This window comes from Dermochelys coriacea, chromosome 1 (genome assembly GCF_009764565.3).
Source record: "Dermochelys coriacea isolate rDerCor1 chromosome 1, rDerCor1.pri.v4, whole genome shotgun sequence".
NCBI classification, from domain to species: Eukaryota; Metazoa; Chordata; order Testudines; family Dermochelyidae; genus Dermochelys; species Dermochelys coriacea.
In genome coordinates, this window is record NC_050068.2 from 41,820,056 (window position 1) to 41,842,397 (window position 22,342).

Genomic DNA, 22,342 nt, shown 5'->3' on the forward strand with positions numbered 1-22,342 from the left:
CAAAAATAATTAGACAGGTCAAAAAGGATTTGAAGAGCAACCAGCAAAAGACTCGTACACTAACAGCAGAAATTGTTTCAAGTATATCAGAAGCAGAAAGCCAGACAAATAATCAGTGGAGCCACTGGATGATGAAGGGGCTAAATGAGTGCTCAAGGACGACAAGGCCAATGCAGAGAAGCTAAATGAATTCTTTGCACTGGTCTTCACTGCAGAGGATGTGAGGGAGATTCCCACACCTGAGCCATTCTTTTTAGGTGACAAATCTGAGGAACTGTCCCAGATTGAAGGGTCAATAGAGAAAGTTTTGGAACAAACTGATACATTAAACAGTAATAAATCACCAGAATCAGATGGTATTCATCCAAGAGTTCTAAAGGAACTTAGATATAAAACTGCAGAAATACTAACTGTATATAACCTATCACTTAAGTTAACTTCTGTACCAGATGACTGGAGGATAGCTAATGGGACGCCAATTTTTTTTCCAAAAGCTCCAGAGGCAACCCTGGCAAGTACATGATGGTAAGGCTAACTTCAGTATTGGGCAAATTGGTAGAAACTAGTGTAAAGAACAGAATTATCAGACATGTAGATGAATACAATTTGTTTGGGAAGAGTCAACACGGCATTTGTAAAGGGAAATAATGCCTTAACCATATATTAGAATTCTCTGGGGGACTCAACAAATATGTGAACAAGGGTAATCCAGTGGAGATAGTGTACTTGAACTTTCAGAAAACGATTGACAAGGTTCCTCACCAGAGGCTCATAAGCAAAGTAAGCAGTCATATTATAAGAGGGAAGGTCCTCTCATGGATCAGTAACCGGTTAAAAGACAGGAAACAAAGAGTAGGAATAAATGCCTAGATTTCAGAATGGAGACAGGTAAATTGTGGTATCCCCTATGCATCTGTACTGGGACCAGTGCTGTTCAATATATTCATAAATCATCTGGAAAAAAAGTATAAACAGTGAGGTGGCAAAGTTTGCAGAGGATACAAAATTACTCAAGATAGTTAAGTTCAAAGAAGACAACAAAGAGTTAGAAAGGGATCACACAAATCTGAGCAACTGGGCAACAAAATGACAGATGAAATTCAATGCTGATAAAGGCAATGTAATGCACATGGAAAACATAGTTCTAACTATACATACAAAATGATGGGCGTTTAAATTAGCGATTACCACACAAGAAAGAGATCTTGGAGTCACTGTGGATAGTTCCCTAAATACACCCACTCAATGTGCAGTGGGAGTCAAAAAAAAACCCTTAATACAATGTTATGAACCATTAGGAAATGGGTAGATAATAAGACAGTAAATATCATAATGCCATTATATAAATCAATATTATTTCCGCAGCTTCAATACTGTGTGCAATTCTGGTCACTCCATCTCAAAAAGATGCATTAAAAATGGAAAAGATACAGAGAAGTGCCACAGGTGAGCCAGGCTTAGTTTATCTATAGGGACCAGCTACCCTGTGACACTTATGAATATGAGTAGCTTTATACACAATAGTTTCACTGAATTAAAGGAGACCACCCGTGCATAAATTGACTCATGTACATGAGTATTTAGATGATCTGACTTATTTTTGTGATGAAAACTGTGATTGATTGGAAGCAGACTGCAATAAATTAGGAATACTGTTTCTTGACTGGGCTTTTGTGTTGTTTACTGTATCCATATCCTGAGTTAATTCAATAGCAAATTTGCCAGGAAATGCACTCAGAATGTGGAAGGGATGGATCCTGATAGACACTTCCTTGCAAACACTTGTAGGACAATACAAAAGCATTTGATGGTCTGGCTCTAACCAAACTGGGCTTTTTTAAAAAAAAAACACCTGTAGGAAGAGAAAACAAAGACTCTGACTAGATTTAAAGGGACACACTTCCTTAAGGCGACAGAGAAGGTTGAGCTAAGATGAACCCAGATTCCAGAGTCTGGGGTGTCTGGGATAAGACAAGCCTACCTACGACTATAAATAAGATAGACAAGTGTAGACCTTTTATTGTTTTAATAACATCTTATGTTATGCTTTATTCCTACTGTTAAGTTTAAACAATACTTCATTTTAAGAAGGCTGTTTGGGGTCACTGCTGGCCACAAGCTCCTGAAGAGAAGAAGAGTAGGTACTCAAACCCAGTCAGAGCTATTGTGGGAACACAGCTGATACACAGCCTGGGATCTAGTCTAAGCGTGGGAGAATTGCATGATTCTACTACAGGGAGACAGAAGCACAAGGCCTCATACTGAAAGGGGGATGCACTCAGAGAGGCCGGAAAAGGGGTCAGAGGAAGAAAAGGGGTCAGACTGGGCTACAGTCACCATGACAGCTGACACTCAAGATTATTTTAACTGACTTGATCTGTCATCTATAAATAAAGCAAACTTCACTTTATTTTTAAAGGGGGAAAATGTTTTACAGCGGATCATTCTACCTACTCAGTGTACGCAACAGTGGGAGAATCTGGCCCAAAGCAACTAGAGTTGAAAAGGTTGAAAATAACGGTTATAATTGCCACGATAGAGAAGAAAAGACCTCTAGTTATATTCTTAAATATAAAACCAAAAATATAAGACTAACTATTCAAGATTCTTTAGTGACTAAGTATTTCCAACCAAAAGACTCAGTTCAGTAGTAATGCCAACCAAAAAAAGTGTTGCTCATACTCTTGGCTTTCTGTTGCATTTCAGAGGGTGGATGTGCTAACACACCTCTTTCCGGCTGGTAAGATACCACGAAATGGAAACGGAGAGCTGAGGAGAGTAAAATCAAGAAACCTGTGACCAGGATGGATTTGATTTATATCAAATTGATTTAAATTATGATTTAAATTACTCATCAGAAAGACTCAATTTAATCATGGATTTCTACATAAAGTGCATTCTTGTTGGTGGTTATAACCTTAGTACATATTCTTCACAACTCAGAGATAGATGTAGGTTTCATTTTTAGAAGGTACACACTATACATTTTTAAACAGTGATTTATTTTGAAAACTTTTCAGATTAATTTTACAGCTATATGAGAAAATGAATGATTGTTTGGTTATTTCATTTACCAAAGGTAACTGCATCAGATATTTATGAAGTCATTGGGAGGTGAACTATCTCCAACTCAACAGGTTAATCATTAATATTTGGAGGATTTTTTTGCCATGCTGTATTAGGAGGAGAACATCACCACACAGACATGTAAATTGTTTTATTTAACTAAAACAATAATGTTAAGTATTCTGGATTTTTTTCTTCAACCAACATACAATATTTTACCAATACAAGCATATGTCCCTCGCTTCTCACATTTATCTCCAAACTTCTTCTCCTTGTCCTGATCTATTCCACCCCCAACAATCTTCTATTCACTGAACTTTTTGAAACTTTGAAGTTTTAGAGAGAGGTAGGGGATTGACTCTGTGTGCACAAATTTGCAGAGGGGCAATAGAGTTGACGTCTGTTATTTCTCACCTCTATATATTAATTTATTTTAAAACATTTTTGCTGTTAACAAGCATGTTACCTCTGGAGACACAAATCCACAGTCTGACAACTGCAAAACTAAGCATCTCTGATGGTATGTTCTATGCTGAGCACTGAGTCCCATTGGGTAGATAGAAAGATTAACCTAAATAATCTATACAGAAGCCTGTAGATCCCCATAAGATTGGGTCCCTAATCCATGAACTATTGGAAGTCATTTACAAAATTTTTCTTAAACATTACATTAATATATTGTCTCATACTATAGAATTAGAATTTATAATCCCTATTCCATGATGAGATATCTTTGAACTATAATGTATCTTAATTAAAACTATCGATAGATAGGTTTTTTCTTCAAAAAGCATTTTATCAAAAAAATCCAATTTAAATACAAAAAATACAATTATTTATTTATTTTTTTAAAATAATTGATTTTTATCCACCCTGCCTGTGACCATACGAGAAAATAAAAGTTGGTGAATAATCAGTGATTCCTTCTTTCCATATGAGAATTCTTATAACAACACTGAAGTGATTAAATCCTTTCCACAGAGAAATAATGATAAAAATTTTACATATGAAGTACCTCTTAACCAGGACACTTGGAGCACTGAACAGACAATACATAAATATGTCATTAAAAACATAATGATAGAGTATTATAAAGTCAAACAAACTGGCATTATTAAAAGTGGGCAGTGCAGTGAGGAGTGCGGTGATGTTCAGTAGGGAGAAATTGGGAGTGGTTGGGTCATTACAAAACAAACTTAATTTCCCCAATACTAATTTCTCCCTACTGTTACTCACACCTTCTTCTGAACTGTCTGTAATGGGCCACTCTCTTACCACTTCAAAAGTTATTTTTCCTCCCTTGGTATATCCTGCTGTTAATTGATTTAACTCGTTAGACTGACCTCACACTTGGTAAAGCAACCCCCATCCTTTCATGTATTTATACCTGCTCCTGTGTTTTCACTCCGTGCATCCGATGAAGTGGGTTTTTGCCCACGAAAGCTTATGCCCAAATAAATGTGTTAGTCTCTAAGGTGCCACAAGGACTCCTCATTGTGTCTGTTTCATGAATGCAATGTGTAAATGAGCAGTATGGTAATAATAATTAAATAACTGCATTGACTTATTTTGTTTCAGAGAATCCATCCTCAGCATACAGGATTCTGAAGACTATCCACCTTCAAGATCACCATCATTTTCTATAGTTTCAGAGTTATCTGCCAATGATAAGTGTTTCAGTCATATCATGTATGTCACATAGCAACATTATATCATCTGTAGCAAAAAGAAAAAAAACTCCATCATCCAGAAGATTACAAAAAGAGGTAATTTGTGGGAAAATTGCCGGGTTTGTTTATGCAACAAACTCTCATTTCCGTATGATTGAGAACCCACATTTCATTATAATGTTTCGGTCTTTAAGACCAAGATACAGTACACCCAACAGAGCAGATGTTGCAGGCAAACTGCTGGATAAAGTGTATGAAAGAGAAACTGAGCAGTGTGCAAAAGGTCTAGAGGGTAAAATTGTTAACCTGAGTCTTGATGGGTGGAGCAATATCCACAATGATCCTGTTGTATGTGCTTGTGTGACATCAGAAGAAGGGAATGTCTTCCTTACAGAAATAATTGATATATCAAGAAATGCACACTCAGCAGAATACTTACAAGAAGTAGCAGTAAAAGCTATAACAAACTGTGAAAAAAAAATTAAAATGTCTAGTATGCAGCTTGGTCACAGACAATGCTGCAGATGTATCCAAGATGAGAAGAAGTTATTTAGAAGAGAGTCCCCAAGCTAATAACATACGGTTGCAGTGCTCATTTGATGCACCACCTAGCCAAAAACTTCAGTGTTCCACAAATAAAGGCTAATGTTTTTGAAATTGCAAAGTACTTCCATAACAACCACTTTGCAGCAGCTGCTCTGAAAAATGTGAGAGGAACCAAGCTAACTCTCCCAGAAGACATGCAATGGAACTCAGTAGAGGACTGTTTTGAGCACTATATCAAGAACTGGCCTAATCTGATGACAGTTTGTGAACAAGATCATGAAAAAATAGATGGCACTGTCACAGCCAAAGTTCTCAACATTGGGCTTAAGAGAAATGTTGAACATATGCTGAGTACCCTGAAGCCTTTTTCTGTAGCCTTGAACAAAATGCAGGGAAATAGCTGTTTTATTGCTGATGCTGTTGAAATTTGGAAGGAACTGAGTGAGATCTTAAAAAGAGAAATATGCAATGACAAAGTTAAATTACAAGCATTAAAAAAAAGAATGGGACAAGCATTATCTCCAGCTCATTTTGTCGCAAATATTCTCAATACTCGGTACCAAGGTCAAACCTTAACTGCTGAAGAAGAGGAGTCGGCTATGACATGGACATGGACATCCAGCAATCATCTCTCCATAATGCCAACTATAATAAACTTCAGAGCTAAGGGTGAACCACTCAAGAAATATATGTTTGCTGATGATGTTTTAAAGAAAGTCACACCAGTGAACTGGTGGAAGTCACTTAAGCACTTGGATTCAGAGACTGTTAAAGTGATAATGTCACTTTTAACAGCAATAGCTTCTTTTGCCGGTGTAGAAAACATATTTTCTTCCTTTGGACTAATTCATTCCAAATTGAGAAATCATTTGGGACCTGAAAAAGCAGGAAAGCTTGTTTTTCTTTTCCAGATTATGAACAAACAGGAAAATTAAGATGAAGACGACTGAGTTAGCTGCAGAAGCCAATATTTTAAGTTTCTCATGTTGACCTGGCTGACATAGTCGATTTAACTTTTTTTTTTTAATATTTAATTTATCTATTTTAGTGAAGGGTTAAAATCCACTGCTGATGTAATAACCTGGTATATGGATTTGTGTACAGGCTCAAAGTCCAGAGTTTGGTCAAGAGGTCAGAGGCCTAACAATTGCTAAGAAAAAGCAAAATAACCAAAGATAAGCTTGCTTTTGCTAAGACATGACTGGTCAGCAAAACGCCAGATGTTGGGGGCAATAATTGTGTCTTATTCAAAGTTGGAAATAGAACAAAGAAGCCCTGTTTCTGTTGTGCTAGTTTCTTCTGTAGGGAGATGTTCTTCCCACACATCCAACCTTGAATTTATGAAAAGGTTGTAACAGGTCAATATAAGATATGGCCTCCTCCTACCTTCCTTTCCCAGGAACCAATGCCTGCCTTAAAAGACAAATAAGCAACTTGAAAGGCAATCTTTATTGCCATATACTTTCACTGTTTCTTTGCTTTTACCCCTAGATATGTTTCCGAGTAGCAGCCGTGTTAGTCTGTATTCGCAAAAAGAAAAGGAGTACTTTGTGGCACCTTAGAGATTAACAAATTTATTTGAGCATAAGCTTTCGTGAGCTACAGCTCACTTCATCAGATGCATTCAGTGGAAAATACAGTGGGGAGATTTATATATACAGAGAACATGAAACAATGGTTGTTACCATACAAACTCTAAGGAGAGTGATCACTTAAGATGAGCTATTACTAGCAGTATGCCAACATTTTTATGGCTGACTTAGAACAACGCTTCCTCAGCTCTCGTCCCCTAATGCCCCTACTCTACTTGCTGACATCTTCATCCTCTGGATCCGTGGAAAAGAAGCCCTTGAGGAATTCCACCATGATTTCAACAATTTCCATCCCACCATCAACCTCAGCCTGGACCAGTCCACACAAGAGATCCACTTCCTGGACACTATGGTGCTAATAAGTGTTGGTCACATAAACACCACCCTATAGCGGAAACCTACTGACCGCTATTCCTACCTACATGCCTCCAGTTTTCACCCAGATCACACCACACGATCCATTGTCTACAGCCAAGCTCTACGATACAATCGCATTTGCTCCAACCCCTCAGACAGAGACAAACACCTACAAGATCTCTATCAAGCATTCTTACAACTACAATACCCACCTGCTGAAGTGAAGAAACAGACTGACAGAGCCAGAAGAGTACCCAGAAGTCACCTACTACAGGACAGGTCCAACAAAGAACATTACAGAATGCCACTAGCCATCACCTTCAACCCCCAACTAAAACCTCTCCAACGCATCATCAAGGATTTACAACCTATCCTGAAGGACGACCCATCACTCTCACAGATCTTGGGAGACAGGCCAGTCCTTGCTTACAGACAGCCCCCCAACCTGAAGCAAATACTCACCAGCAACCACACAACAGAACCACTAACCCAGGAACCTATCTTGCAACAAAGCCCGTTGCCAACTCTGTCCACATATCTATTCAGGGGACACCATCATAGGGCCTAATCACATCAGCCACACTATCAGAGGCTCGTTCATCTGTGTATCTACCAATGTGATATATGCCATCATGTGCCAGCAATGCCCCTCTGCCATGTACATTGGTCAAACTGGACAGTCTCTACGTAGAAGAATAAATGGACACAAATCAGACATCAAGAATTATAACATTCAAAAACCAGTTGGAGAACACTTCAATCTCTCTGGTCACTCGATTACAGACCTAAGAGTGGCAATTCTTCAACAAAAAAACTTCAAAACCAGACTCTAACGAGAGACTGCTGAATTGGAATTAATTTGCAAACTGGATACAACTAACTTAGGCTTGAATAGAGACTGGGAGTGGATGGGTCATTACACAAAGTAAAAGTATTTCCCCATGTTTATTCCCCCCCACATCGCCACTGTTCCTCAGATGTTCTTGTCAACTGCTGGAAATGACCCACCTTGATTATCACTACAAAAGGTTTTCTTCCCCCTCCGCTGCTCTCCTGCTGGTAATAGCTCATCTTAAGTGATCACTCTCCTTACAAAGGATCCGATGAAGTGAGCTGTAGCTCACGAAAGCTTATGCTCAAATACATTTGTTAGTCTCTAAGGGCCACAAGTACTCCTTTTCTTTTTGCGAATACAGACTAACACGGCTGCTACTCTGAAACTCTCCTTACAGTGTGTATGGTAACACCCATTGTTTCATGTTCTCTGTGTGTATAAATCTCCCCACTGTATTTTCCACTGAATGCATCCGATGAAGTGAGCTGTAGCTCATGAAAACTTATGCTCAAATAAATTTGTTAGTCTCTAAGATGCCACAAGTACTCCTACCCCTAGATATGTATCTGTTGGACAATCAAAGGAGCTACTTCATTCCTATGGACCCCAAATTGAATCCAACATATATTCTATACTAGTACATTTATTAAAGTATTAATTAAATGCTAAATGTTAATTTATAACATTGAGACCATGGGCAGAGACATTATGTAACCTTTTGACCATTGGCTACTGTGCTATCATGTCTTGCAGCTAGACCTATCCAGGGGTGTGGGACTGCCTACCCCGTCACTTTCCCTGCCCATGGAAAATCCATATATTCCATTGTAATCAATTAATTGACAGTGTCTCTGAGCCTAATAAGTGAGGTAACATTCCGTCTGCGCTATACGTAATAAACTCCTATGCTTGACTGCTACATGGTGTGGATTTATGTCCTTCATTTAGTTAAAAATGATTTTAAGAAAAACAAACCTGATTTTAAAAAACTTGAATGTTTAAATTCAAAAATTCATATGCTTGTTTTGTTAAAATATTATGTTTGCTGTTGAAGAAAATAATCCAGAATACTTAAATTATTGTTTTAGTTAAATAAAACAATTTACATGTCTGTCTGGTGATGTTCTCCTCCTAATACAGCATGGCAAAAAAATCCTCAAAATATTAATGATTAACCTGTTGAATTGGAGACAGTTCACCTCCCAATGACTTCATAAATATCTCCTTCAATTACCTTTGGTAAATGAAATAACCAAACAATCATTCATTTTCTGATATAGCTGTAAAACTAATCTGAAAAGTTTACAAAATAAATCACTTAAAAATGTATAGTGTGTACCTTCTAAAAATGAAACCTACATCTATCTCTGAGTTGTATTAAGGTTATAACTACCAACAAGAATGCACTTTTATGTAGAAATCCATGATTAAATTGAGTCTTTTTGACGAGTGATTTAAATCATGATTTAAATCAATTTGATTTCAATCAAATCCACCCTGCTACAGATGCTCCTCTAATATAAATAATTATCAACCAACTATCTTAATGCTTTCCTTGTGATCGGCTACTTCATGCATGCACATATTATATTTAATGCTTTAAACATTTCAGTTCTGCATGATCTTCATCAGGGAAAGCAGGGATGCTCCAAGGCAACCTGTAAAGGGCATATCAGCCAGGCACACGTCCCAGAAGGACACTCACCTCTCTCCCAAGGTGCCACAACTGCTGCTCAGCGACAGGAAACCCAGTTTCTGAATGAATTAATGCCTTTATGTGTCTGACCGCCGCAGAAGGAGGCACCTCGAATGTCTTGCAGCCCAGGCAGTCATGGAGCACGGTCACCCTGGCCAACCTGCGGAACACAAGCAGAGGAGCTCCGGGACGTGGGAAGTGACAGGAGAGAGCTCCGGCTGTCACCAGCTCACCCGTGCCCAGCTGGAGGAGGGCGGGAGCGGGCCCAGGAGGCCCCTAGGTTGACCACACAGCCAGCCCGCTATTATGAGCACCGTCTCCCTATTAGTGGCTTTGTCTTACATACACAACTACACCCCACCCGCCTTCCCCAATAAAAGGGTCCTGGTTTATCACACTTGCTATCTAGCCACCCTACATCCTCCACCTCTTCAGCCAGGCAGCGTCAGCCCGGGCTTCCCCTGCAAGCGCTGAGCCGCAGGGAGGCACCGACAGGCCGGGGCCCTGGCGGGCACAGACGCCGCTTCTCGGGAGAGAGGACGAAGCTCTGAGCGTGAGAGGACGCGTTGGCCTTGGAGGCGCGGGCGGGGTGATGGGGATGGCGAAGGCTCCGGGGATCCCCAGCGCTCCCTGCCGCTGTGGGGCTGCGCCAGCCGGGGCAACAGCCGCCGCGCTCGGGCGGGGAGGAGTCGCCGAAGTGGCACCCGGCCGGAGGGCCCCGCTCGGGGAGCCGCCTCCCACTCCGGCCCCCGGCCCCCAGACCCACCGCCCTGCCCCGCACTCACATCCCCCCGCGGCCGCGGTCACTCCGCGAGGCAGCGGCCGGGCGCGTCGGCCGCTCGGGGGCGGTTGGAACCCGCCAAGCTCGCGCCTAGCGGCCGCGGACGCAAAGAACCGTGAGCGGCGGCACCCGCCGGGCCCTGTCCCCGCCGCGGCTCCACACATGGCCAGGGGGCGGGGCTGAGCACGGGCGGCCCCCAGCGGGGACGGGCCAACACAGAGATCCGTGCCGGGGAGGCGGCTGTCACCCCAGCCACCGCCCGCTGCCAAGGAAACCAGGCTGCCGGGGACAGGGAACTGCCCTCGCGTGAGACAAACGGCTCCTCTCCCCGGGCTGAGCGTGAGACACACACTTCACACAACAAGATCCTCCCCCTTGCGCGCACACACACACACACACACACACATCACAGCAACCATCCCCACAGACTCACACCCCCCCAACAGCAAAATCCTCCTCATCATCCCCACACAGTCACACACCCCCCAACAACAAAATCCTCCTCATCATCCCTACTGTCACACCCCCCCCCAAGAGCAAAATCCTCCTCATCATCCCCACACAGTCAAACCCCCCCAACAGCAAAATCCTCATCATCATCCCCACACAGTCACACACCCCCCAACAACAAAATCCTCATCATCATCCCCACACAGTCACACACCCCCCAACAGCAAAATCCTCCTCATCATCCCTACTGTCACACCCCCCCAAGAGCAAAATCCTCCTCATCATCCCCACACAGTCAAACCCCCCCAACAGCAAAATCCTCCTCATCATCCCCACACAGTCAAACCCCCCCAACAGCAAAATCCTCCTCATCATCCCCACACAGTCACACCCCCCCAACAGCAAAATCCTCCTCATCATCCCCACACAGTCACACCCCCCCAACAGCAAAATCCTCCTCATCATCCCCACACAGTCACACACCCCCAACAGCAAAATCCTCATCATCATCCCCACACAGTCACACCCCCCCAACAGCAAAATCCTCCTCATCATCCCCACACAGTCACACACCCCCCAACAGCAAAATCCTCCTCATCATCCCCACACAGTCACACACCCCCCAACAGCAAAATCCTCCTCATCATCCCCACACAGTCACACACCCCCCAACAGCAAAATCCTCATCATCATCCCCACTGTCACACCCCCCCCAGAGCAAAATCCTCCCCATCCCCACAGACTGTGACCCACACCACACAATTCTCCTCCATCCCCACAGACAGCAGCACTTGCAGCAGCGTCTTTGCCCATTCCCAGACTTTGAAACTCACACTCAACTCCCTGCATCCCCACAGACTATAACTCACAGCAAAATCCTCCCCCATCCCCACAGATTGTGGCACACACAGCAAAATCCTTCCCATTCCTCACACCAACACAACACAGCAATATACTCCACTTGTCCCCCCAGTCTGACACAACATGGAGCAAAACCCTCTTTATTCCTACAGACTTTATTCCCACACGTACAGCAAAATTCCCTACCCACCATTCCCAATAGACTGCAACCCATCCAGTAAAACCAACTCCTTCCCATCCCAACACACTGCAACACTGAAACACAGACAGCAAAATTCCCCCAACCCATTCCATCCCAACACAACATGGTACAGGGCAAAATCCTCCTTATCCCCCCAGACTGTAATACATGCTGCAAAAAAGCAGACCTGCCCCTGACTTTTACCATTCCCAGTGTAAGAGAGCCTGCAACACTTTAAAATCCTCCTCCTCAAAAGAATCTACACTGTATACACAATCTGTATCTGTAGAAGCATATCTGATTATCAGTTCTAACCAAGATAAACTCAGTATATGAAGGGGGGAGGAGGGATGGCAAAGGTCGCTTTACCTCATATCCTTGCTCAAGCATATGTTAGACCGGACTCAAGAGGCTGTTCCAGCAATCAAGCAAAGCCAGAGTGCAACAATACTCTAGTTAGGACCCCTACAGTGAAAAACTTATAAGTAAGGCTAAGATTTTTGTCATGGATATTTTTAGTAAAAGTCAGGGACAGGTCACAGGCAACAAAGAAAAATTCATGGAAGCCCATGACCTGCCCCTGACTTTTACTAAAAATATCCAAGATACAATGGGAAGGGACTAGGCAGCTGCGGGGTGGCTGCAAGCTCTGGGGCCCCAACCACCCATGGGAACTAAGAGCGCCAGGGTCCCCCCTTCCTCCTCTCCAGCGGTGGGGAGTTGTGAGAATCTCCCTGCCACCACCGCAGTGGGAAGCTGCGGGAGTCCCCTTGTTCCCCCATGGCAGCCGAGGGCTGCGGGGGTCTCACGGCCCGGCCGTAGCAGAGGAAAGCTGCCAGGGTCCCCCTGCCCTGCGGCGGCGAACGGGGAGTTGCAGGGGTCCCCCAGCTACCGCAGCTGGTGGGGAGCTACGGGGTTCCTCCTGCCACCACAGCGGCCAAGAGCTGTGAGGTACCCTCCCTGTCAGCAGCGGCTGGGAGCTTGGAGGCCCGCTGCCTCAGGCGGCAGGGGTACCTCACAGCTCCTTGCCGCTGCAGGAGACAGCGGGACCCTGCAGCTCCCAGCCACCAGGGCTGAAGTCACTGAGGTCTTTGGAAGTCACGGATTCCATGACTTCCGCGACTTCAGTGACAAAATCGTAGCTTTATTTATAGTGAATGGCATAGAACTGCTACGCTGGCTCTATACCACCCAGTGAAGTCCCTTGGAAAAGACAGAATCTTTGGTGGCCATATCCAGCAGTTTTAGGCCCCTTTAGGCTGCACTGATGTAGCTGCGCTGCTGTAGCACGTGTGGTGAAGACGTGGTATGCAGACAGGAGAGCACTCTCCTGTCGGTATAATTACTCCACCTCCGCGAGAGGCAAAAACTGTGTCAGTGGGAGAGCATCTCCCGCCAACATAGCGCGGTGTGGACACGGCTTAACTCAATGTAATTTACATATGTGGAATATAATTTCCTGAGGTGGAATTTGTCCGGGACACTTTAGTTAACAAAGAAACCTACTCATGTAAATTGCTATGGGATGTGGACTGATAACAAGCACTCAGAATCTCAATTTTAAGTCTTATACAAAATCTGCAACAATTCTATTGCTTTGTAAGAATATTGGTGTCATCAGCTAGTTGTCTTTATGCATTTTTTAAAATAAGAGCTGCAAAGCAACAAACAGGACAGACAAAATTGCTGGCTAGGCATGGCCAATTTTATAATGCTTTCATTGACACAAGCTGATACTTATAGTGCAATATACATAGTGCAATAAAATAAACTGTTTGTAATAGATATACTTTCCAGTTGTAGATTTTTAGAATTGGAATGACAGTGTTATCTCGTGATTGGAGAGGGCACTGCAGGACTCCTAAATTCTGTTCCTCGCTCTGACGCTGACATAGATCTTGAAAAAGTCATTTAACCTTCCTGTACTTCAGTTTACTCATCTGTAAAATGAAATGACACTGACTTATTTCACAGTGGTTTTGAGGTCTTATACACTTCTCGGCATGCCAGCTCCATGGTGTGGAGCACACATTCCCAAAATGAAGGACAATAAGGGACACTCACTTGTACAACAAAAATCACAATGTGGGGCCTCATTTCCCAGCCTTTTGTCACTTCACTGACCCTGAATGTTTATGGACATTAACCTTCCAGTTTCTATTCCCATTCTCCATCGCCTCTCATTTACCCTCTCTCACTCCATAGTACCAAAACATTCACCTCTTCTCCTCTTACTCCATTTTCCCTCAAATGTTCCCTTTTCTCCACCTCTTTCTATTTTCTTCAAACACTCATTAACCATCTTCTAACATCATTATTTTAGGCAGCCAAAGGCTACCGGACATCCTCTGTGGTCTCTGTCAACAGACCATGAGCCCTCACCCAGAAGAAAGATGTATAGGCAGCATCAGCCTGGAATTATCCTGGCTCTTGAAGGGCAAAAATACACACAGAAAAAGAGCTATGAAAAAAAGCATAACAAGATCTAGAGAAGTTAATGCATTTGCTTATGCAGAATACAATCGGTTAGTATTCTCAGGACAGAGCTTGGATTTGAAGTTTGCTTCAGAAATGACAAGTCTTCATCCATGGATTGGTACAGTTCATCTGCTCTTAGGAAGATACAAACTGCTAATTCTTTTTGCTGATTCAATTATCTGTAACCAAGCTCCTTATCTTTTTGCATGTTGGCAATAATGATTGATTAACTCTTTTTCCCTGCATAATGACAGGTTTCAGAGTAGCAGCCAGGTTAGTCTGTATCCGCAAAAAGAAAAGGAGGACTTGTGGCACCTTAGAGACTAACAAATTTATTTTGATGAAGTGAGCTGTAGCTCACGAAAGCTTATGCTCAAATAAATTTATTAGTCTCTAAGGTGCCACAAGTCCTCCTTTTCTTTTTCCCTGAAATGTAATAATGAATAGACATCTTTAAATAGTGACTCATCCCTGAAACGTGACTCTATAAAAACTGTACCTTCTAACTCAGAAGTACTCCTGGTATGTACTCTATACTATCTTCTGATTTTAGTGACAAAATAATTTTTTACTGGTTTTTATTCCTGTTAGCACTGCAGAGACAACACAGCTTTGGAAGCATGAATGGAATTCTACTCCTTGTGCACCATCAACAAAATTGTTTACTAAATCATTGCACTGTGCAAACCCATTGAAGATAATGGGTCACACGAGTAAAATTTGGCTTGCAGAACCTTTATTACTGAAGATCATATATTATATGAGAAGGAAAGAACCAATTGGACTCTCACAACCCAGGGTGAATTCTGCAGGAGTGGCATTTAAAAGAAACTGAGTGCAGTTGACTTGGAAATTATTGAGATCATAAAACACGAAAATCCCATAATGGGGTTTTCACAGTCACTTTTCAAAGTAGAACCGCACTTTAATTTTCAAAATAAATATGTAGGAGAACAGTTCCTTTAAGACTGGGTGGCTATGAAAAAGGAGTTCTGCTTGGCCAGTGGTATAGAAACTGGGAGACATTAAACACAATCAAGATATGTGGAAACAAAATCATAGAGTATGAATGCAAAATGTATAGAGCCCACTGCAGTGTTGTCATATTGCTATAAAATGAAATGAAAGCAGTCCTCAGAATGGCCATTTCCTTTAAAATAGAAAACTGTAGATTTCAAAATGACTAAGCATATTCATACTCATCTGGAACAACTGTGAACACTGGCAAGGGTCTGCTGCATTGGAAGATGTGAGTCCCTTCCACAAGCAAGAAGGGATATTACTGTACAGAAACAGATGGGAAGGAGTCTGAGGAAAGGAAGAGTGAATGGAGCCATAGAAACAAATATTATTGGGTTACTAATTCAACAGGAAGCATAGTGCAGTAAAAGATAAGCAACTGCGGCTGCTAAGATTCTGCAGTGTTAGCAGGCAAGTAACAATGACTCAACAACCACTTTTAGATTTAAGACAATGCACTACTAACAAAATTAAAAACTTTTAAAATGCAGTAAGCATCGCACATTTATTTTATACCTAATTTCTAAGCCATTTCTTTAAGTATTTATAACAGCATTTTTTTAAAATTAGAATGTTTAAATATTTCACATTAACTAGAGATGACTGACTGTACTAATCAGTGAAATCTTTGTCTGGCTTATGCTTTACTGAACAGCAAACTATAGTACCATGTTTACTAATCTCATTTCAAGAAGCCTTAGAATAAATCTACCACTCTCTACTGACACACATACAGTCTTTTTAGGGAAAAGACTGGAAAAAGTTGTAATCAAACCATTAGTTTTGATCATACAAAGCCAGATCATTTTTGGGGTAAATTCTGCCCTTATTTATTCCCTGTGGACCCCCACTGACTGCAGTTAAGTGGAAGTGAAGATGCATGAAGGCAGAATTTGGATCTAAGTTATGCCTTACTTGAACTGCTTCAGTAACAGCAAACAAATGAGAATGCTCATTTTCTTAAAGGAAAAAAAGAAAGGAAAATCATAAAGATTACATTTGTGGTATATTTACTTTTAATAATAAAGGAGAGAATCTGGGTTGTGAAAATGTCTGATTCAAATAAGGTTTCTGGCTTTTACGTGGTTTGTTACATAATTTAAATCTTTTTGCTGAAAACATTTATCATGGGTTACTCCATTTTATGTGTAATCAATAGTCCCAGTCTGCATGCACTCATCATAACATCATATGGTTCCATTACATTCAGATGCTGAGCCACCTCTAAGTGATTGTGGCACAGATAAAATATATTATGAAGTTGGAAGCTTTGTTCCCCTTCCTTTAGGGAGCTGATGCATTTCTAAATGTATGTATCCAGGCCCAAATACTAAAAGTATGGATGCATTAGAAGTACTACTACTACTACTAAAAAGATTTAAGGGCAATGGCCAGCAATAGTTTTTCCTTTCCATTACATGTTTTTTGCTGTCTCAGTTACATATAACTGACATAAGGGAGCAATAACTATTTATATTTTAACATAAGCTACCTTCTTGATGGCAGATTACAAATACCAGTGGAGAGTGCTTAAGAGATCATAAATCTTGTTTCACTTTACAACGTGCATACAAAATAAAAAGCAGAGCAACAGGGCACAAATCCGCATAAAAAAAACCAAACAAACAAAAAAAAACCTTCTAGTGAGTTACTGAGCAAAAACTTACTTTCAGCTCTGACCCTAACATACATTGACAGACAAAAAGCTCTGTTAAAGTTTTTTAAGGCCCACAGGGGAGGAACTATGTACAGCCCTAATTATGGAGCAGTTAATGTATCTCCATAACAAATATTAAATTGCTGAAAATCACTGGATTTATTTATTCAAATAAGCTCAGACAACTAGTAAAAAAGGCCTGATGTTCCAAATTATGCAAAAGAGCAAACCACCAGAATAGAGGATAAAAATAATTTCATAAATTGTTCTTTGGAATATTGCTTTGGGAGAGATTGTAGTGCTGTAAGTAGTGTAGATAGCATACATTTCCTGTCTATAATATAAAGTATTGTTCAGGCCCATTTTCTATTATAATAACAGCTGCAAAATGATTCTTTCTGTTAATACTTCAAAAGTAAGTCTACACTGCAGGCTTGCCCCATATTGTGCTGTGCATTTTTGTCCAAACTCCTGTATCATCCCCACTCAAAGCCATGCCATTCCCACTATATCCTGTATCTGTATCTTCTTGCCCTTCCGCCTACTCGCTTCAGAGTCACCCTCTATGCACTGCTATCTGCCAGTTCACATACCCTTGCTTGGAATTTATTTCATTTTCCACATTCTTCTCTAGTTTGTGAACAATTCAGTCCAGCTCCATCTTCCATAAAAGATGCTAGCATGCTCCTAGCTGGCTGGAGGAGCACATTGGAGCTCTAAGTAACCTCAGGTGCAAGAAGCCTCCAGACCATGGTCATAGCAGGAACTCCAAAAATATACATCTCTATGAGACCATCTCAAAGAGACTGGGAGATGTGGGCATCCACCAGACTGCTGGGTAGTACAGGGAGCAGATGAAGCAGCTATTCCACAAGGCCAAGGATGGAAATGGCGAGTTTGGCAATGTTAGCGTTCACTGCTGCTATGAGGAGCCTGACCAGGGTTGCCACTGTCCCAAGCACAGAGCCCACCATCACCTTTGACATGCTCCTGAACTCGGATGGCCTCATTTTCAGACCAGTGGAGGAGGGATATTGGGGGGTAGCAGCAGTGAGACCATGGCAGAGTCTCAGTCTCAGGAACAGACAGCAGAGTTCAGCCAGTTGGGCTTGTGGACATTCTGGGTCTATTTCTGCAGCTGGACCCAGGGAACAGCCTGGGTCGTATGCAGCACAGGGTCAGTATCTGAACTGAAGCCTGGGTATGTGTTACCTGCCATATTTGTTATTGTCATGATGAAAAATCTACTTTTAAGGGAGGGATTTACAGGTTATGCTCAACAAAACTATCGTTATGGAGGATGGTGCATGCAATAGAGTGTGTTTTGCTTGGCCTGAGAGTGGATGTGACACTCTATACCTCAGGGGAGCACCTGTAACCCCCATATTCACCATTTGTATATAATTGTGATATTTCATATAAAGCATGTCATGTAAGATATTATGGGAAAGGCTATGATCTATTAAAAGCCATTGTTCTATCTAAATATGTATATCATTAGTACATATGAAATTATAAGATTGTGTTGTTGGTTGTCACTAAAATATGCTGAGAGTTAGGAAACTGTCCAGATATTAGCTCCCAGAAACAAGGGAGCTAACCAATGCCAGGGCAGGTGTCCAACAACCATCAGCAGCCATTGTCCAACAAGGGGAGTTACAATTCAATGACTCGCATAAGGCCATACCAGGGGAATTGCTCAACCTTGCCTGGTGACTCAGCAATGCCCACCAGACATACCTGGACTTGTTTTCTTCAAGCACATGGAATGAGGATATGAAATAGATGACAGAGGCTGCATGGTTTGTCCTGTCTCTTCCCCCATCTACGCTGAAGGCAACGAGAACACTGGAGCTGAGGAGAGTGGTCCGAAGGCTAACAGGGAGAGCCTGTGTATGAAAGACTGTACCCAATCTGCATATCCAGTAGGGTGAGAAAAACTGCTTAGTCCAGATATTGCTTAGTCTAATAAGGTTGAGAATTTAGACTGCGTGTTTATCTTTTATTTTCTTTTGGTAACTGCTCTGACTTTTTGCCTATCACTTATAATCACTTAAAATCTTTCTGTTTGTAATCAATAAATTTATTTTAATGTTTATCCTTACCAGTTAGTTTGACTGAAGTGCTTGGAAAATCTGCTCAGATTACAAAGGGTGGTGTATTTCTCCTTTCCATTGATGAAGTGGTGAACCAATAAATAAACTTGAATTGCTCAAGAAAGGATCTTGAGCAGTGCAAGATGGTATATTCCTGAGGTATAAGGCTGGGTGCTGAAGGGGACTTGGCTGGTGCCTTTCTCAATGTGATTCGTGAGAGGCTCTGGGATCATTCATGCAATCTAGCTGGGTGTGGCACTGCAAATGCAGTTGTACTGAGTGGTAACAGCACCTGGAGAGGTTTGCTGCTTGTCACCAGTAAGACATTGTGAGAGACAATCCAGATCAGTGAGTTAAGGGGGCACAGTGGTCCCACAGTCCCAGGTTGTACCTTGGGGATTCCGTCACAGTGGAAGCCATAACATTTCCATAACCTACTTTCCTCTTGTTCCTTCCTGTCAGCATGTGTGTTCCAAGAAGAATGCCGAGCGAAGGGGAAAAAATTAAAACACATAACTAGTGACTCTTTCAGCTTATCTTTGCAATTAAAAAAAAATGCAAAACAATTAAAGGGTTACAGACTTAGCAGAAATGAATGCATATCTTTGCAACTACTGCTCTTCTGTAACTCGGTCACACTAATGTAATGATATAGAATTATACCTTGATTAGAAGAGCACTTTCCCAGACAGCATGGATTATAAATTCCTTGGACTTGTACAAATTGGTAAAGTCCCTTTAGGACCTCAGTGCTTGTCCTTTTAATTCTTTCCATTTGCAGGACCCTACCTGGGTCCCGGTCTATGTTGGTGGACAGAATCCACACTGCTGCTACCAAGCCTCTGCATCTTAGTGTAGCATCCTGTTAATGTTCACTCTAATTTCCCTCCACTCCTGGCAGATGATGCTTGAAAAATTTTCAAGAAGCTAGAACTCTAGTTAGTCAGTCAGATTCCTGATTAGGGCAAACTTGCTAGGGCTACCATAGTAATTTACTAAACCTTTCCCCCTGTTGATACGCTGCTCAGTACCACAAACTGAAAAATCTCCTTTTCATAAACAGATGGGATCCCACCACTAGCCTGGACAACGTCCTTTTTCCATTTTGGTACTTCTGAAATATGTACGTCTCCTAGGGTTTCCCCGGCCTGAAACACTGTCAGAACCAATTCTGATAACAGTGCCCTTTTTACGATTTCACCCCATCCTCCCTCAGCCAAGGGAGGGTCCTGCAAATTTAAAAAAAAAATTAATATATAATTCTTACCACAGTGTATCCTTGGACTGCCTATGTTAGCAGGAGGTTATGAACAAGACAATGCATAAAGAAGTAAGAGAAGCACTCCAAAATAATAAAAAGTTGCAATCTGGCTTTATGTTGATGCAAAACATAAAGTGGAGGGATTCATTCCTCTCCTTCCTCCCTGTACTAAAATGACAAAGAAAAAAATGTGCTCCTTAATTGTATTGGCAAGCATTTTCACCTTAGATGGACCAACCTTCTGAGCCAGAATGCTGGAGGGCAGGACTGTCCAGAAGCAGGGGAAACACAAGAGGGCCAAGGATGAGATGTTTGGTGGTGTGGTCTGCACAAGTGAAGAGTACCTGGAGCTCCAGAGTGTGAAAGAGGAGCAGGACATGCAGAGGGAGGAGAGACTCATCAAGGAAGAGCAGAGGAATAGAGGACAGGAGCTCATGGAAAGGCTGATCAACTTGGTGACTAACAGGGTGCAGCTGACAGATCCAGAACCAGCTACACAGCTGCACCCTTTGACAGCTTCACCAAGGCCCATAGAATCTCCTCCATGGTACCACATCCCTGCAGCCAGTGCAGGCACTGGAAAACTCTAGGGTTGGCTGAGCCATTGACAACTCTATGGACTGGAGAGGACAAATGTACCCTGTGCTCTCCATCCCCATGCAACCTACACTCCCTTTGCCACATGCAAACCGGGCAAGACATTCTGCCAGAGGGAAGGAGAATAAGAGGAGATCTACAGACAGCTGTTTCCACTATCAGTGAGACTGACTTGTGAGGCTTGGAGTTTGGGGTTCATATAATTTCAATATTTTATTCTGGTTTTGAATGCTTTGCACAGACACATATGCACTTCTCTTCACACAGCACACTTGTTACTTTCTACTTGTGAAGAGGCAGCTGTTATGCCTGTAATGGTTTTACTTTTTTTTTATTCAGTTGTTTGGGTAATAAATTGGTTTGGTTGTACAACAGGTTGCTGTGTGGGTTCTTGTAAAGGAAGGTGGACCTAGGAAGTTGTGTCATAAATTTTAATTAAGTTGCAAAATCTCACACATCCCATGAAACCCACAAAACCTATAGTTGCATAAAACCTGTAACAAGTTGACAATTGTATAATACAGCAGTAAACATTGATTACAGATTGATCAAAACTGTTAAAATCATCACCTCATTACAGGGCTCCATTACAGCATCATAGCTCATTCACATCAACTTGCGTTGCAAGGATGCAGGCACACAAGGCATCACTTATTTACCTTGCCTGCCTGGACCCAGCCCAAGTGATCAGTGCACTTTCTGGTTGCTGATACTGGATCTGCAAACCAGTAGTGTCTTGAATCCACACCATGCAAACATACTCACCTTTAGCCTTGCAGAGTGCAACGGGCCACAATCATATGGCTGCAAACAGCCACACTGAAATTCAAATGGTTTTGTAGGTAAGTGCCATCTTGCCTTCAGCTTGTGAGATGTGCAATCTGCCACCATCCCACAATGAATGATCCTTTGGCAGGACCTCTGATGTCAAAGTATGGTTTCATGAGCCATGGCAGAACTGGGTAGGAGGGGTCTCCCAAAATAAGTAGTGGGCACCAACACCCCCTTGATAACAATAGCATTAGGAAGGAATAAGGTCCCTCCTTGTTCCAGCATGTAAATGCCAGATCTCCTCATCACTTTGGCATCATGCACCTTTTTGTACTTCCCATATTGGTGTTCATGAACTTGCCTCAGTGGTTGACCCAAGCCTGAAGAAGCAGGGATTCGAACCCTTTGCTATTGACATATTTGCTTT

General features: G+C 42.1%; 1 protein-coding gene across 4 annotated transcripts in view; it reads right to left on the bottom strand.

Annotated features, from left to right (window-relative positions):
* Positions 1–22,342, bottom strand: part of SACS (sacsin molecular chaperone) — a 234,169-nt gene that overhangs the window by 77,513 nt on the left and 134,314 nt on the right. For 3 of the 4 annotated variants that reach the window (XM_043504295.1, XM_038388880.2, XM_038388864.2), the window contains one exon: positions 9,772–9,922. In XM_043504295.1, the coding sequence (XP_043360230.1) occupies positions 9,772–9,922 (151 nt within the window). Of the gene's footprint in view, positions 1–9,771; positions 9,923–10,547; positions 10,873–22,342 lie in introns of those variants that run through there. The other variant, XM_038388918.2, reaches the window with a different exon arrangement.